The sequence below is a fragment of the Lutjanus erythropterus genome, chromosome 6 (assembly GCF_056507025.1).
Source record: "Lutjanus erythropterus isolate fLutEry1 chromosome 6, fLutEry1.hap2, whole genome shotgun sequence".
Lineage (NCBI taxonomy): Eukaryota > Metazoa > Chordata > Actinopteri > Lutjaniformes > Lutjanidae > Lutjanus > Lutjanus erythropterus.
This window is the reverse complement of record NC_139322.1, coordinates 2,320,932-2,334,805: the sequence shown is the minus strand read 5'-3', so window position 1 is coordinate 2,334,805 and position 13,874 is coordinate 2,320,932. Positions and strand designations below refer to the sequence as shown.

Below are 13,874 nucleotides of genomic sequence, written 5' to 3'. Positions count from 1 at the left end.
TTTTTTTTTTTTTTGTTTTTTTTTTTGTTTTTTTTTTTTAAACAAAGCATGCTGACGGGCTGCAAGAGTTGTTATTGATTAATGTGCTGATCAGTTTCTAAAGTAAGTGTTTGGTCTAAATGTTAATGAAAAGAAGCAAACAGATCTGCAATAATTAATGGATTATTAATGATCGATCAGTTTGTGTCATATATTAAGAGAAAAAAATGTCAAAATTCTAATTCCAGCTTCATAAATATGAATATTTTCTGGTTTATTTTGTAATAATTAATTGTTCCAAGAGAGACATGAAACATGGGTCCAAAGATGTTCGAGAGGGGGCTGCAACTAATAGTTATTTCATCATCGTTTTATCTGTTGAGCATTTTTTTTTGATTAACCAATTAGCTGTCGATCAGCGTTTCCTAAAGTCCAAGACGATGTGCTCAAATATCTTGTTTTGTCCACAACCCCAAAGATATTCAATTTACTGTCAGAGAGGAGTAAAGAAACCAGAAAATATTCACATTCAAAAAGATGGAATCAGAGAATTTTGACTTTTTTCGCTTAAAAAATGACTCAAACTGATTGATCGATTATCAAAATAGTTGCAGATTTATGTAATAATCAATTAATCACTGCAGCTCTCGTCATTTGAAAAATGACTGAAAATGTTCATCACAATTTCCCAGAGCTCAAAGTCACATTTTCAAACGTCTTCTTTTGTCCATCAACAGTCCAAAACCCAACGACTTTTCATTTACTGTCAAATTTGACAAAGAAAGAAAAGCAGTTTAACATTTAAGATGCTGCAACCAGACAAAGTTTGACAGTTTTTGCTTTAAAAATAACAAAAACAATTAGCAGTTTGTGAGAAACTTTGTTTCTAAAGCTTGGAAAAAGTGTCAGAATGGTTTATTTGTTTAACATTAATTGTAATTTACACTGTTACTCTGATTTCTGGTCTGTTTTGCTTAATAATGGTGTCTTGTAAGCCTGTTTGGGTTGGACACATTGCTTGTGCATGACACAGTAATAAAAAATATTTAATTCATTCATTCATTCCAGTGGTGTTTTTGTGAGAAACTATAAAAATTAGTAAGCCCTTGTGACTACCAACTTAAAGAAATGGCTGTATCTCAAAAACTACAAGCTGGTATATCAAATGATTGACATCACTGGATTTTTGCATAAGAAATCAAATTTTTTTTTCTACCAATTAAGACGTGAAATGTGTGAAATCAAAATTTTGCTTCCACCTCATACAGTAAAAATTCTGAGGCATTTCTTTGAATTTAGTCGTTTGTCAACAAATAAACAAATAAAATGAAAGCATTTTTGAGATGTTTACCAGACACAGATGATTACATTTTAGGTGTGATATTTGTGCCGAAACTTTAAACACTTATTAAGACTTTGCAGACGCCCCTCTATAACAGCCTGTCAATGCGGATGTAAGATATGAATAACTCAAATACCTGTGACACTGCTGAAAACAACACGTGTTAACTCTAATGGTAACTGCAGCTCTGTACCGTTATATTTGTTGTGCTGATTATTTTAAATCAAAAGCTTTAACACCGTACTCTGGAGTCAGATGATGCTTTTTTTATTGCATGTAGCAGGTGCACTCCTCAGTTAGGACCTCTAGCTGTAACTTCTTGAATGAAAGAGCATGAAGAGGACTTACCATCTGGATTCTCTATGGATTTCAGGTAGAGCTCCTTATATTTCTCAAAGCTGGTGATGTGAGCCTCCTTCTTCAGGTCTTCAGACCCGTGGAAGACGTCTTCTTTCGGCGCTTTGTCGGGAATCATGTCTGAAGACGTCTGTTTGACTCTTTCCAAGTTGGGAGATGAGGGATGTCGTGGCAGAGCAGGCTGGCTCTGATAGATGGCGATCGATATATCGATTACACGCCAAAATGCTCTCTTAAATAATCAATATGATCAGTCTAGGAGAGGCAGCACGGACCCCCGTTCAGCTGCAGGAGGGAAGCAGCACAATGAAGCGATAAAGCTGCAGGACAGGCTAGGTGCTAGCTAGCAGGCTAGCAGCAAAGTTCATTCAGACTTCCTTGTTTTGCAGGATGTTTTCTCTTGCCGTTTTGTTCGAACTTCGCGTGCAGGACCCTCGTTTGAAGCCAACACGCACGGCTGCGGGTGTAAAGTGAAGTCCGGGTCTGTGTTGGTGCAGCTCAGAGTGGATCTCTACGCTCCTGATGCTGAAAGTCCTGCACACGGACACGGATGAGTGGTGTCCTGCTAAGCTAACAGGCTAAGCTAGCTCGCTCCAGTAGAAGAGATGCACTTCTTCTCGACGAGGCCCTTCAGTTTCAGCTCTACGGACTGAAAGTGTTTTTATTTATCAGATTAAAATCTTCCTTTCAGTCAGCAGAGAGTGTTTCATGCTGTCCTGGAGGTGAACTGTTCCTGCTACCTGCTCCTTCTTCTTCCTCTCCTTCTTCTTCTTCACTCCTTTTTCTTTTGACAAGGAGAGCGACGAGCGTGTGGCGCTGAACTCTGTTTGGCCCTCACCAGCAGCCAATCAGAGCTCACGATGCCTTCACGTACCACGCGAAAGCTCAGAATCTACACAAGTTACAGGGGTAAATGTTGCGTTCAATATATGACGATTGTCGTAAATGTTATAAGCTCAAATAAAATAAATATTTCAGGTAGCAACATACTTCCAAATGATATCTGGAATATAATAATAATAAATTGTTGTTGTTATTATTATTATTATTGTTATTGTCACTCTTTACTGTGGAGTCATAGGATTTCCATAAAATATAAATCTGTAAAGGTAAATAGAAATGTGGAAATATTAAGACAAATAAAATATAGTAACTATAAGCATTTTCACATTTCTATTTTTATTTATTTCCATAAATATTAATTTCTATTTGTTTAAAAACATTTTTATTGATTGATCAATTTGTTTTTCTTTATTTATTGTGCATTTATTCATTTTAATTTTTTCCTTTAGTTTTTATATAATGTCATTTACCTTAGGTCCCTTTATTTTTACTTATTATTACTTATTATTACTCTTTTTTATGGCAATCATATGACTCCATGCTTTTTGCAGTCATGTTACTTACTGTATTGTGGCGGACTGTGGTAAGATTATAGAGATTAAATGTCATATTTGTATTTACTTAATTTACTTAAAAATCTATGTCACTGTTTGTTCAGTTTACTTTTTTTTAGAAATTAGACAAAGTTTATGTGTCTTCAGAAAACTTCTACGACAGTTGTCAAACTCTTCCCTCTACGGACAATATTGTGTACTGCACTTATATTTTCAAGAGGAGAAAAAAAATATATAGTTCATTTCTTTTTGACTACCACAAACACAAATATTAACAAAACTAAAAACTCTTTTTTGTTTCATTAAGCCAACAAATAAAAACATACACACACACTCTCACTCAGTCACACATCTCATACACTGATGCAGAAGCAAGTTACAACCTGAAAAGTTTTACTGTGAATGAAAAAATAATAAAAAACAAATGTATTTTTAATCATCCTATATTGCTTACTTTACTTTTTTTTAACTGCCACTTTTTTGGAGGTGTGGGTTGTTGTTTTGATGGTTGAAGTTTGGTCTGAAAAACAGTAGGTGGCGATGATGTTTAACTTTGGAAGACTTGACAGTTACTTAGTGTCTATATACAATTCAAACTGTACATTACAACTAGTGCAAAGGAATAAATACTGAACGTGTATGTATGAAGTGGCTGGTTATGTACATTATGTGTATGCATACATGTCTATATAGAGTCAATACAGCAGGTAAACGAGTGATGTGTGCATCTATAAAACTGTGTTCTTTAAACAAAATATAATCTTTATTGCAGTCAAGTGGATGTTTTATTGTTAAAGGGTTACTGACACTGTATTACTGACGTCCTGTTCATGAGTCTACCGGTACGGTGCTCTGCAGCGCCTGGACACCCTGTCAGGATGTCAGATTTTCACTATAACCACAGATATATTATTGTGATATGTAGAGAAATTTTGAAAAACAGTTTTCAGTAAAAAATCATCTTTATCTTTGATTATTGTGTGTTTTGTCTCTTTTGACAAATTAATTAAACTTCAGATACAAGTGGGAAGAGCAGAGAGTCTGAAACCTTAACTGTACCAAAGTGTACAAAACCTTGTTGTGAACAGTTTCATGTCAGAACTACTTTCTTTCTGCAGTAGAATCTACTTTAATTACTTTCTTTCTACTAGAAAAGTAGTTCCTACATTGGGTGAGCTGTCCCTTTAAGTTCACATCACTGAACGATTATTTGAATAGAGCTGAATTTATCATTCACTCAAGCAAAAAGAGGAACCATTGTTGACAATTTGAATAATAAAGTGAGAAATCATACCATCATGTGTTGTGCTATTTTCTTTTTGTTAAAATGGATTTCATAAAATTGTTAAAGCTCACTGCTAGATGTTATTTTTCATGTCTTCTAACACCAGTAGCCTATTTATATGTTTTTTAATTAGTAATTAGTGATTATAATCAGTTGTCAAAAAGTCTTTCAAACACAGATTTGTGAATCTTTTGTTTTATTTGTGGAAATGGAAAACAAGGGAGATGTCACTGCACAAGGAGCCATAGATTCTCATCCTCGTCCTCATCCTCATTCCTCATCCACTTCCTCTTTAAGACTGCAACAAATAGAAAAGAAAAATTTTAAGTGACTTAAAAACACTAAATGGGGCGTCCCTATAGCTCAGTTAATCCACAAAACTTTCACAGGAAAACTGTATCGCAGAATCTCCCAAATAATGGAAGTGAATGGTGACCAGTTTTCAAATGGAAAAAACAAGTGGAAAAAAATAAAATGCCTTCATACCGCACGTCTGGAGTAATCCAAGTCTCCTAAAGTCCCAACATGCAATTTGCACACCATCACAGTGTGCATGTGCACGTGAACGTGGCTCCAAGCTAAAGATCTACAGTGCAGATTCAGGCTAAAAACATGGTGGAAATGTCTTTCAACTTAACATGTTGGAGCTTTAGGAGACACCAGATGACTCTGCAGTTTCCTGTGAAACTCCAGCAGTGTTTTGTGGACTGAAAAACTAAACCTGACCTTCGATCAGCATGAAGGTGAGGAGATAATGAGTGAATTTTCATTTTTTAGTGAATTATGCCTTTACCTTAGTTATCCTGTATCTATGTAAGAAAAAACAATGCATTAAACAACTGAATTGTCCCTTGATGAAAAGGAAAACTTAATTATCATGTGCTAAATGTAATAAAATTAAATAATAATGATAATAATAAATAATTCAGCATCAATGACTGTACAAAACAGAAAGATAAGAAAGGCAAGTTTGTGTGCTCTCATTGGTTACTTTCTTCTGTCTGTCTGCTCTCAGTTTCTGTTGTGGAAGAAACAGTTCAGACAGCTGGTCAAAATTAAATTCAAATGTGAACTTTTAAAACCATCCGTCATATTCACACAGTGCAAATTATAAGTTCAAAACCTGCATCTCTGTCCAGGTTGCTCGAGATAATCCACAGACCTTGTTGTGAGCAGTGTCATGTAGAAACTACTTTATTTCTGCAGTAGAATCTACCAGAACTACTTTCTTTCCTACATGAAACTGCTCACAACAAAGTCTGTGGATTATCTTGAGTAACGAGGTCATGATTTTTGGAAAGAAATGTCATGAGCCATTTAGTTCCACTATTAGAGAGAAGGTAGACGCATGAGCTGCCAATCTGTCACTGCACAGGAAATAACTCACCTATTGTTTTCTTACACCTAGTCCACCTCCATGGGGACGACTTCATCATCACCATCCACAGGTGCAGGTGGTGCAGGTGGTGCAGGTGGAACCTGATTGCTGTATCGTATAAAATCAGCCTTTAGTAATCACACAAACATTCAAGCATAACGTTGGTTATTGTCCTCTCTAGTGACTCTATCGTTAATGCAAACACTAATAGACTCCTGCACTCAAAACATATGTATATGTATTTTAATTACATGTACATTTTCCATGCAATTTTATTACAGAAGTTTAATGTATAAAGCTGCATTTAATGCAGTGTTATCCTACCATGTTAAGTCAGTCCTTAAATCAGATTTGATTAAGTTCATGCAAACTTTTACATAAACTGAGTTGGAGTGTTAAGTGAGGAAGGCATTTCAGTAACAAACCTTTGAGGTCGGTTGCCAGCACCAGAAACAGTCCCCTATCCAAGCAAGGAGGGAAAAAACAGAAATTAAACTACATCGCAACACATTTTAAAGGTAGTTCACCCAAAAATGAAAATTCAGTCATTATCCGCTCCCCCTCATGCTGAAGGGGGAGCGGATAATGGTTGGATTTATTTATTTTTTTTAAACTCTGCTGGAGTTTCTCAGGAGAACAGTGTTGCAGAATCTCCCAAACAATGGAAGTGAATGGTGACCAGTTTTCAAATGTAAAAAACACAAAAGAATAAAATCCTAAAATGCCTCCATACTGCTCATCTGCTGTAATCCAGGTCTCCTATATCAGTGGTTCCCAACTGTTTTTCCTACCTTCATAATAAATCTCTGACTGACTGAATTAGTTAAACTTTCTTTGATAAAGAAATAAAATAAGTCAGGTATTTGCTGAGCCAGATTGTACAAGAAGTTAATGATTAATCATTTATCAATTAATTGCTAAGTAGCCAAGTCTACTTACAGACAAGTGACACATTTTGACACAATAAACTTTCTATCATAAAACACAATTTTGGTTGATAAAAGCACAATAACATCTGATGTAATGTGATGAAGAGGTGAAATGATCATTTTGTATATAAATGTTATTTACCAGCTGTGAGGTGCTGGAAGATGTTTGAAAAATGCTTCAATTTGACTTTGGAAAAGGTGTAGAAACCTTAACATTGTGATTTCAGTTAACATGTGCAGAAGTGATTTTTAGAACCTCAGACCAGACAAAGTCTCGGGGTTCCCTGTGATTTCTGGCGCCCCCTTTAGGGGGCCTAGAGCCCAGGTTGGGAACCAATGTCCTAAAGCCCCAACATGACAAGTTGACTAAAGACGTGTTATTAACTTCATGTTTTTTATCCTGAATCTTCACTGTAGATCTTTAGCTTGGAGCCACGTTCACATGCACACTGTCTGAACTGTGTGTGTGTGGTGTGACGGTGTGCAAACGACGTGGGGACTAAGAAGACTTGGATTTCCTGTGAAACTCCATCAGTGTTTTTCGGAATAACAAAATAAATTTGACCTTTAGTCAACATGATTGTGAGTGGATGATGACTGAATTTTCATTTTTGGGTGAACTTTCGCTTTAATGTCACTTTGGTGAATGCTACACAGTAATTGGTATAAATCTTACCTGTTCAAAACGAACGGAGATTAGGCAGACCTTCACATTGTTGGCACATTCAATGGAAATCTGCAGAATTTAATGAATTTAATGAATCATACGACCTCCTACCAGTGTTACCACACCTGTATTACCTGTTTAATGTCATGATTCCAGCTGCACCTCTCCCTTCATTACTGATGCTTTCACTGTTTTCCGTGATAAAGACAATAATAAAGTAGTTTCAGTCGGCTACTGCAGGAAACTATTGCAAAGTAAAATATATCAAGAATTGTTTTGTTTGGAGCCTAAAAGTTGTTATTTGGATCAGGAGTTCAGGAGAAAACTGCCGCCTCATCAGGACTTGCAGAGGCTTGTCTCACCGATCACCTCATCGAACTTCATCTCATTCACCATGTGAATAAAACTGCTGCACACTGCTGCCAGCTGTTGTCTGAGTTCTGCTTTTGGGTCTAAAAAATTAACACTGATCAACATTTAACACACTGAACTGAAGCAGATTCCTTGAATTAACCCAGCAGCATGCTAACATGCTAATGTTTCAAGCTAACGTAGGTGACTCTGATCCATTCACAAAATTAATCCACTTCCAAACACTCTTCCAAATACAAACTTAACCTCCCAAACTGCAGAACTTCACCAAATAATTACGCTGGTATGTTCATTTCAGACTCACGTGAACTGAGCGATCATCGGTGGTCGCCATTTCAAAATGCATTGAATACGCCATGTGCTTTGCAAATCTGACCTGTCTCACGAGGTAACACCATTTCCGCACAACCTTCCGTCAGCGTGCTTCCGTCACGAAAAACGTCAGTGTTACGTATTGTATTGTACGTATTAATAAATGTAAAATGCTAAAAATGTCAAAATGCTGTTTAAATAATAACACGAAACCCTTTTCTTGGCCTAAAATAACACTTACTGTAAAGAAAATATGTAAAAGTACCTTTCTAATCACTGCTGATTATCTTTATCTTCAGTACATTTATTTATTAAAATAAATTACAAATTCAAGTTAAAAAGTGCTGTGTACAGCAGAGGTAATGTGAAAAACAACATTAAAAAGAAGAAATAAATCAAAAAACTCCTTTATGACCTTTGTTGAGACAGCCAAAGTATTAAAGTACATGTAACTCAGTCTACAAAAACTTCAAAACTTGTACTCACTTTAAGTAAACGTAGAAATACCTCAGTGTAAAAATATTCTCAAATTATCTTGATAAATTTGTATATTCCAGCTCCACGATAACTTCTTTATTCCAGTGTGGAAAAGTCCTTGCAGCGCAGTGACAAGCTTTGCTTCCTCTTTGAGCCGGAGGTATCATAAAATTTTATCTACCAAATATGCAAATTAGTCAACCTGTCCAGCTCCATCCATGTCTTTCCTTATTGACTCTTCTACATGATGCTGTTTTGTCACCAATAAGAATAAACTGTCAGAGGGACACTTCACCTCAAAATCAGACTTGCAGATTTCTCCTCTGGCTTGTCGAGCTGTTTATCCATCTACAGTTTTGTAGATATCAGCTGCTGAGATGTTTGCATTCTCTCCAATACGACAGGATTCAGTGCTACAAGGCAGAGGAAAAACATCATTGGTCATTGCGCTCAAAGTTGCTGGAGGATCATTCCAGAGGATCAGGGGGTTTTTTTAATTAAACTAAAAATTGGCTGATTGATTGATGTAGAAATCCAGTGTTTGGTGTGTAGACTGTTAAATGCATCTCTCTGTAGTGGGACTCCTGTAATAAAATGTGACTGTAAAACCTGCTCTTTGAAGTAAATTCTGTATAAATCTGTATGTCTTACCTGTTTGTGTCTATCTGTCTGTCTGCACTATCATCACTGTTGTGAAGCGGTGATGATAATGTATAAAGATAAAAGTTTGGACAAACTTCTCTCTGAATGTTGGTGCAATAAAACCCAGTCTGTAAATCAGCTGTTGCTGAGTGAGGAGTGTGATGATGTGGGGATGTGGGGGAGGAGAGAGCAGCACGGAAGTAAAGTACAGAGAGTCAGAGAGAGAGAGAGAGTCATGACAAACAGAAACGCTGGAGAGACAGGAGACTCGCTGTGCTGGAGCAAGTTATAAGTCCTTATTCCAAAAAAAGTTGTGACACTCTATAAAACAGAAATCCTGAAATTGAATCCAATGATTTGCAAAAACCTTTCAGCACATATTCAGTTGAATAAAGTACAAAGACAAGATATTTAGTGTTCAAACTGATAAACTTGATTGTTTTTGGTAAATATACACTCATTCTGAATTTGATGCTGCAACAAAAGTGACAGGAGCAACAAAAGACTGAAAATGTGACGCTCTAAAAACACCTGTTTGGATCATTCCACAGGTGAACAGGTGAGTTGGTAACAGGTGACAGGATCATGATTGGGTATTAAAGGGGCATCCTGGAAAGGCTCAGTGGTTCACAGGCATGGATGGGGTGAGATTCACCACTTTGTGAAAAACTGCAAACAGTCCAACATTTTAAGATTGGAGCGGTTTGGCGGCACGGAGTGCAGCAGGAGGACCAAGAGACATGTCGGCAGTGATCCTGGAGCAGAGGAAAAACAAGAAAAAAAGACAAGCTTGAATACATCATTCAACGCAGCCTGAAGCGTGACTGGACAACAGTGACTGAGACAACAATCTGGGAAGAACTGGAACTATACTGCAGGGTTGATCAATGGATGGTTCTCAGGTGAGCAGCAGGGAGCAGGTGAACTGGATAAACGTTATCAGAAACCCAGGAGAGTGAGGAAGGTGCCACACCCACAACACAGACACAGGACGGGGGGAGGGGCAGAGGAAACAGAGGACAAGGAAAAGCAGGGAAAAGTGGTGACAGGGCCCGCCCGGGCTGTGACCCCCAGTGTTTGAGCCAAGTGATGAGGAGGGGTGTAACAATAATTAGAAGTAACATGGGGAAAAAGAAGAAAGGAAACTGAGACAAATGTGCAAAAAAGTATTCAAGGTTTTAAATTAAATTAAGATCAAATCAAGTTAATTAAACATTTAACAACAGAATATTAACTTAAAATGTCCATCAGATAACAGGTATAAAAGACAACAAGTGTTCTGTTTACAGAACAGAACATGTGACACAAAGAACACACCTGCTAGCTACAAGCAAACTAGTCTGAAACGTGTGCCAAAGTTGTTCTGAACTTATTTATTCATTCACTCATTATGTTCAAGCTGTGAAGACAAATAAAACCCCTTAAGTAAGTTTGTATATCATCTCTAAAATGATTTGAATGACTTATGCCTTTTTGCTACACAGTGCAGCTGAAGACAGACATGAATAGAAGGAATGAGGAGGAGGACAACATGTACAGGATCTCACAAAAGTGAGTGCACCTCTCACATTTCTGCAAATATTTAATTATATCTCTTCATGGGACAACACTGAAGAAATGACACTTTGATACAATGTAAAGTAGTCAGTGTACAGCTTGTATAACAGTGTAAATTTACTGTCCCCTCAAAATAACTCAGCGGTATAGACATTAATGGCTGTGTGTTGAGTTATTTTGTTATTCTTCATATAGTTTAATCTGCAGGGTTTGTTTCACTGCTAAGAAGAAAATCTCTCATTTCTTCTTACTTTTGACAGTCAGCTGTTCTGGGCTGCTTCTGTCCTCTGTGCTCGCTCACAGTGCAGGTTTGTTTTAGCCTGACTTGAGTTAAAGTTGACCACAGCAGACTGGATTGTCTGAGTTTCAGCGGCTTCAGTCTTGACTGGAAGTTGAAGTTAATTCAAGCCAGGCTTTTCCCCTTAAGCTTAGACTTATTTATCAGCTTTGATGAAACAGACCTCAGGTCTTAAAGGCATTGGTGCTACAGTTCCTGTATCTCCGCCCAACACAGAACTCTTATTTATTCATCGGCGCCATCTTGTGGCTGCACATGATATCCTCATCAACACTATGGTCCCGTACTGAGGAAAGCATTTTACAAAGAATACAAATAAATCTTAAAACCTTTAATATATGGAACAAAATGGATGAATGTAAATAAAGGTTAGACAGACAATTAAATAGAGATCTTTGTCTTTTTGGTGGCATTTATATTTCCATATTTCCATATCCAATGAAACCGCAAAGACCTTAAACAAAATTAAACTTTGACTACATTTGGAAAAGAAAACCTCATCATCACAATTTTACACCTGGGATTACATTACAGACCATATTTTAACCGTATCTGTTCTCTACTTTCATGTAGGAACTATTTTCTTCCTGCAGTAGAATCTACCGGAGCTACTTTAAGAAAATAGTTCGTACATGAAGCTGCTCACAACAAAGTCTTTTTGGAAAGAAATGCCAGTTTTGAATTTTTCAAATGTATTTTTGGAGCCTTGAGCATCACGTGCTGTTTGGTTTCATTACACTGCAGAGAAGACAGACATCTCTACGGCTCATATCTCCAAAACTCTGCAGCTCACACCAAAACTATCACTAATAATCACTGCCTTTAAGTATTTAAGTCCATCTTACTGATGACAGATGATGAAGTAAAATTATAAGAACTTTTGCTTCAGTGAAGTATTTGAATACTTCTTCTACCACTGACCATGTGTCTGATTAAAGGGATGGGAGGGACACTGTGGAGGGACACTGTGGTGGGACACTGTGGAGGCCCTCTGCCTCTTTATTACATCACAGCTCTGGACTGCTGAAGGTCAAAGGTCAGTCACAGGCCTGGACTGAAGGCTCGTGTGATTCACAAGCACTGCTTTGTTTGCACTGTATTAAAGCTACTACAGGAAGTTTTAGCTGGTTATGAAACAGTTTAATTCTGATGCCCCAGTGAAGCACAAAGTTTTTCCCTCACTGTTTTAATAAAAAAAATGCTGACAATAAAAATTGTTCTGGTGCCTCAATTCAAGGTCACCTGATTTTATGCTTTTTGTAGAATTTGTCTCATTATAAGCTTCTTTTTTTGCTAATAATTAATCTTAGTTTAAGGTTTAGATTCTTAAAATCAACTTAATCATGAAACACAAATATTCTGTTTCAAGGAAATGTCTTACCCTAAGTCTAAATTTTAAATTAAGATGGAAATTCTTAAAATTAATGAAGACCAGATTTCTCATTTTAAATAAGTATTTCTTAAATAAGTAAAATATTTGGTCTTTTCTTCTAGTTTTAAGGCCCATTATGATCTTTTAAGTGGCTAGATGTATGAGCAAAATTGGCTTACTCAAATGGCAGATTTTTTTTTAACTTAAAACAAGACAATCTGATTATATTTAAGAATATTCTGCTTTTTTCTGATATGGCTTTTTTTTTGCAGTGTTTCCCCAGGTAAAGTTACATTGAGTATTATGTTAGCCATTTAAAAAGAAGTGATTTTTATTTAGCTAGCTTTATTTTTGATGCTGTATTTTGTGGTTATTAAGGTAGAAACACTACCACTTTTGTCCACAGGGGGACTCCAAAATCAACACAATATGAAAGCTCCTTGAGTGAAGTTCTGAATGCAGGACTTTTACTTGTAGAGAAGTATTTTTACAGTGTGGTATTCATACTTTTAACAACTCTGAATACTTCGTCCACTGCTGCTGATCTGTACATAAGATGAACAGTAACTCAGAGATTCATTTAAAAGAGAAGCAGGCCGGCGCTGACGTGGAAATACTGTTTTATTGTCTGTACCAAACTTGATTGAAGAAAATCGAGTTGTTTTTTTTTGTTTTTTTTTTAACCAGAGTATAACAAACACATCAAAGTCCAGCAGAAACAGGAGACAGAGAGAAGAGAGACTCGGGCGGCGCTCGGCCCACAGTGTACACGCTGCTCATCGGCACTGATTGTTGAGAGGGGAAAAGGTCAGAGGTCAGACAAGCACCACCATTACCTTTAAAGCCATTATTTCACTCTGCTCAGACATTTTCAGCACACAAACACACCTGCATGATGCTCCGGACATGTAAATGTATGTATGTATGATTTCTTTTAAAGGGACAGTTTGGATTACTTTAAAGTGTAGCTATCTGAGGTATTTACCCACAATCAGTGTGTTACCTACAGTAGATGGCGGTCGACACGTCCCCAGTTTGGTGCAGGAAGCTAAGCAATGTACTGCTGTGGACAGGATCAGGAGCAAAACATATTTTTAGACACACAAAAAAAATCAGTATCAGTTTTACCTTGCTGTCAGACAGCCTTTTCAGGTGGGAAACTAAAGTTACATAAGCCAAACGCCACTCTGTCCAGTGCAACCAAACTCCATTTAGAAAAGTAGCAGTTTTATCTCACAGACCAGAGGAGCTACTGGTCTATTGCTCCCTTCATGTGTTAGTTTGTTTGTGTTATTGTGCGACTTTGGTGTTTTCAAGGGTTAGTTCAAATTCACCAAAGTCACACAATAATACAAACAAACTTATCGACCGAGGCAGCAGTAGACCAGCAACTCCTGTGTTGTGCAACTTAAAAATGCTGTTTTTCTAAATGGAGTTTGGTTGCTCTGGAGAGAGTGACATTTGGAATATATAATGGTGAAAGCAGCAGTGTAGGAAGCTAATCAATATA

At 37.0% G+C, this 13,874-nt stretch overlaps 1 protein-coding gene and 2 long non-coding RNA genes across 5 annotated transcripts in view; all 3 read right to left on the bottom strand.

Annotated features, from left to right (window-relative positions):
• Window positions 1–2,486, bottom strand: part of acss2 (acyl-CoA synthetase short chain family member 2) — a 31,014-nt gene extending 28,528 nt beyond the window's left edge. For all 3 annotated transcript variants that reach the window (XM_084720194.1, XM_084720195.1, XM_084720196.1), the window contains exon 1: window positions 1,670–2,486. In XM_084720194.1, the coding sequence (XP_084576320.1) occupies window positions 1,670–1,796 (127 nt within the window). In that variant the 5' untranslated portion in view covers window positions 1,797–2,486. The remainder of the gene's footprint in view (window positions 1–1,669) is intronic.
• A 2,063-nt stretch (window positions 2,487–4,549) lies between these two features.
• On the bottom strand, window positions 4,550–6,206 carry LOC146324607 (uncharacterized). Its single transcript, XR_014770660.1, has 3 exons — window positions 6,164–6,206; window positions 5,748–5,846; window positions 4,550–4,658 (listed from the first exon to the last, which is right to left on the bottom strand). It is a non-coding gene; the product is annotated as an uncharacterized LOC146324607 (long non-coding RNA).
• Window positions 6,207–7,342: 1,136 nt separating this feature from the next.
• On the bottom strand, window positions 7,343–10,513 carry LOC146324606 (uncharacterized). Its single transcript, XR_014770641.1, has 3 exons — window positions 9,669–10,513; window positions 8,791–8,908; window positions 7,343–7,403 (listed from the first exon to the last, which is right to left on the bottom strand). It is a non-coding gene; the product is annotated as an uncharacterized LOC146324606 (long non-coding RNA).
• Window positions 10,514–13,874: the final 3,361 nt, after the last annotated feature.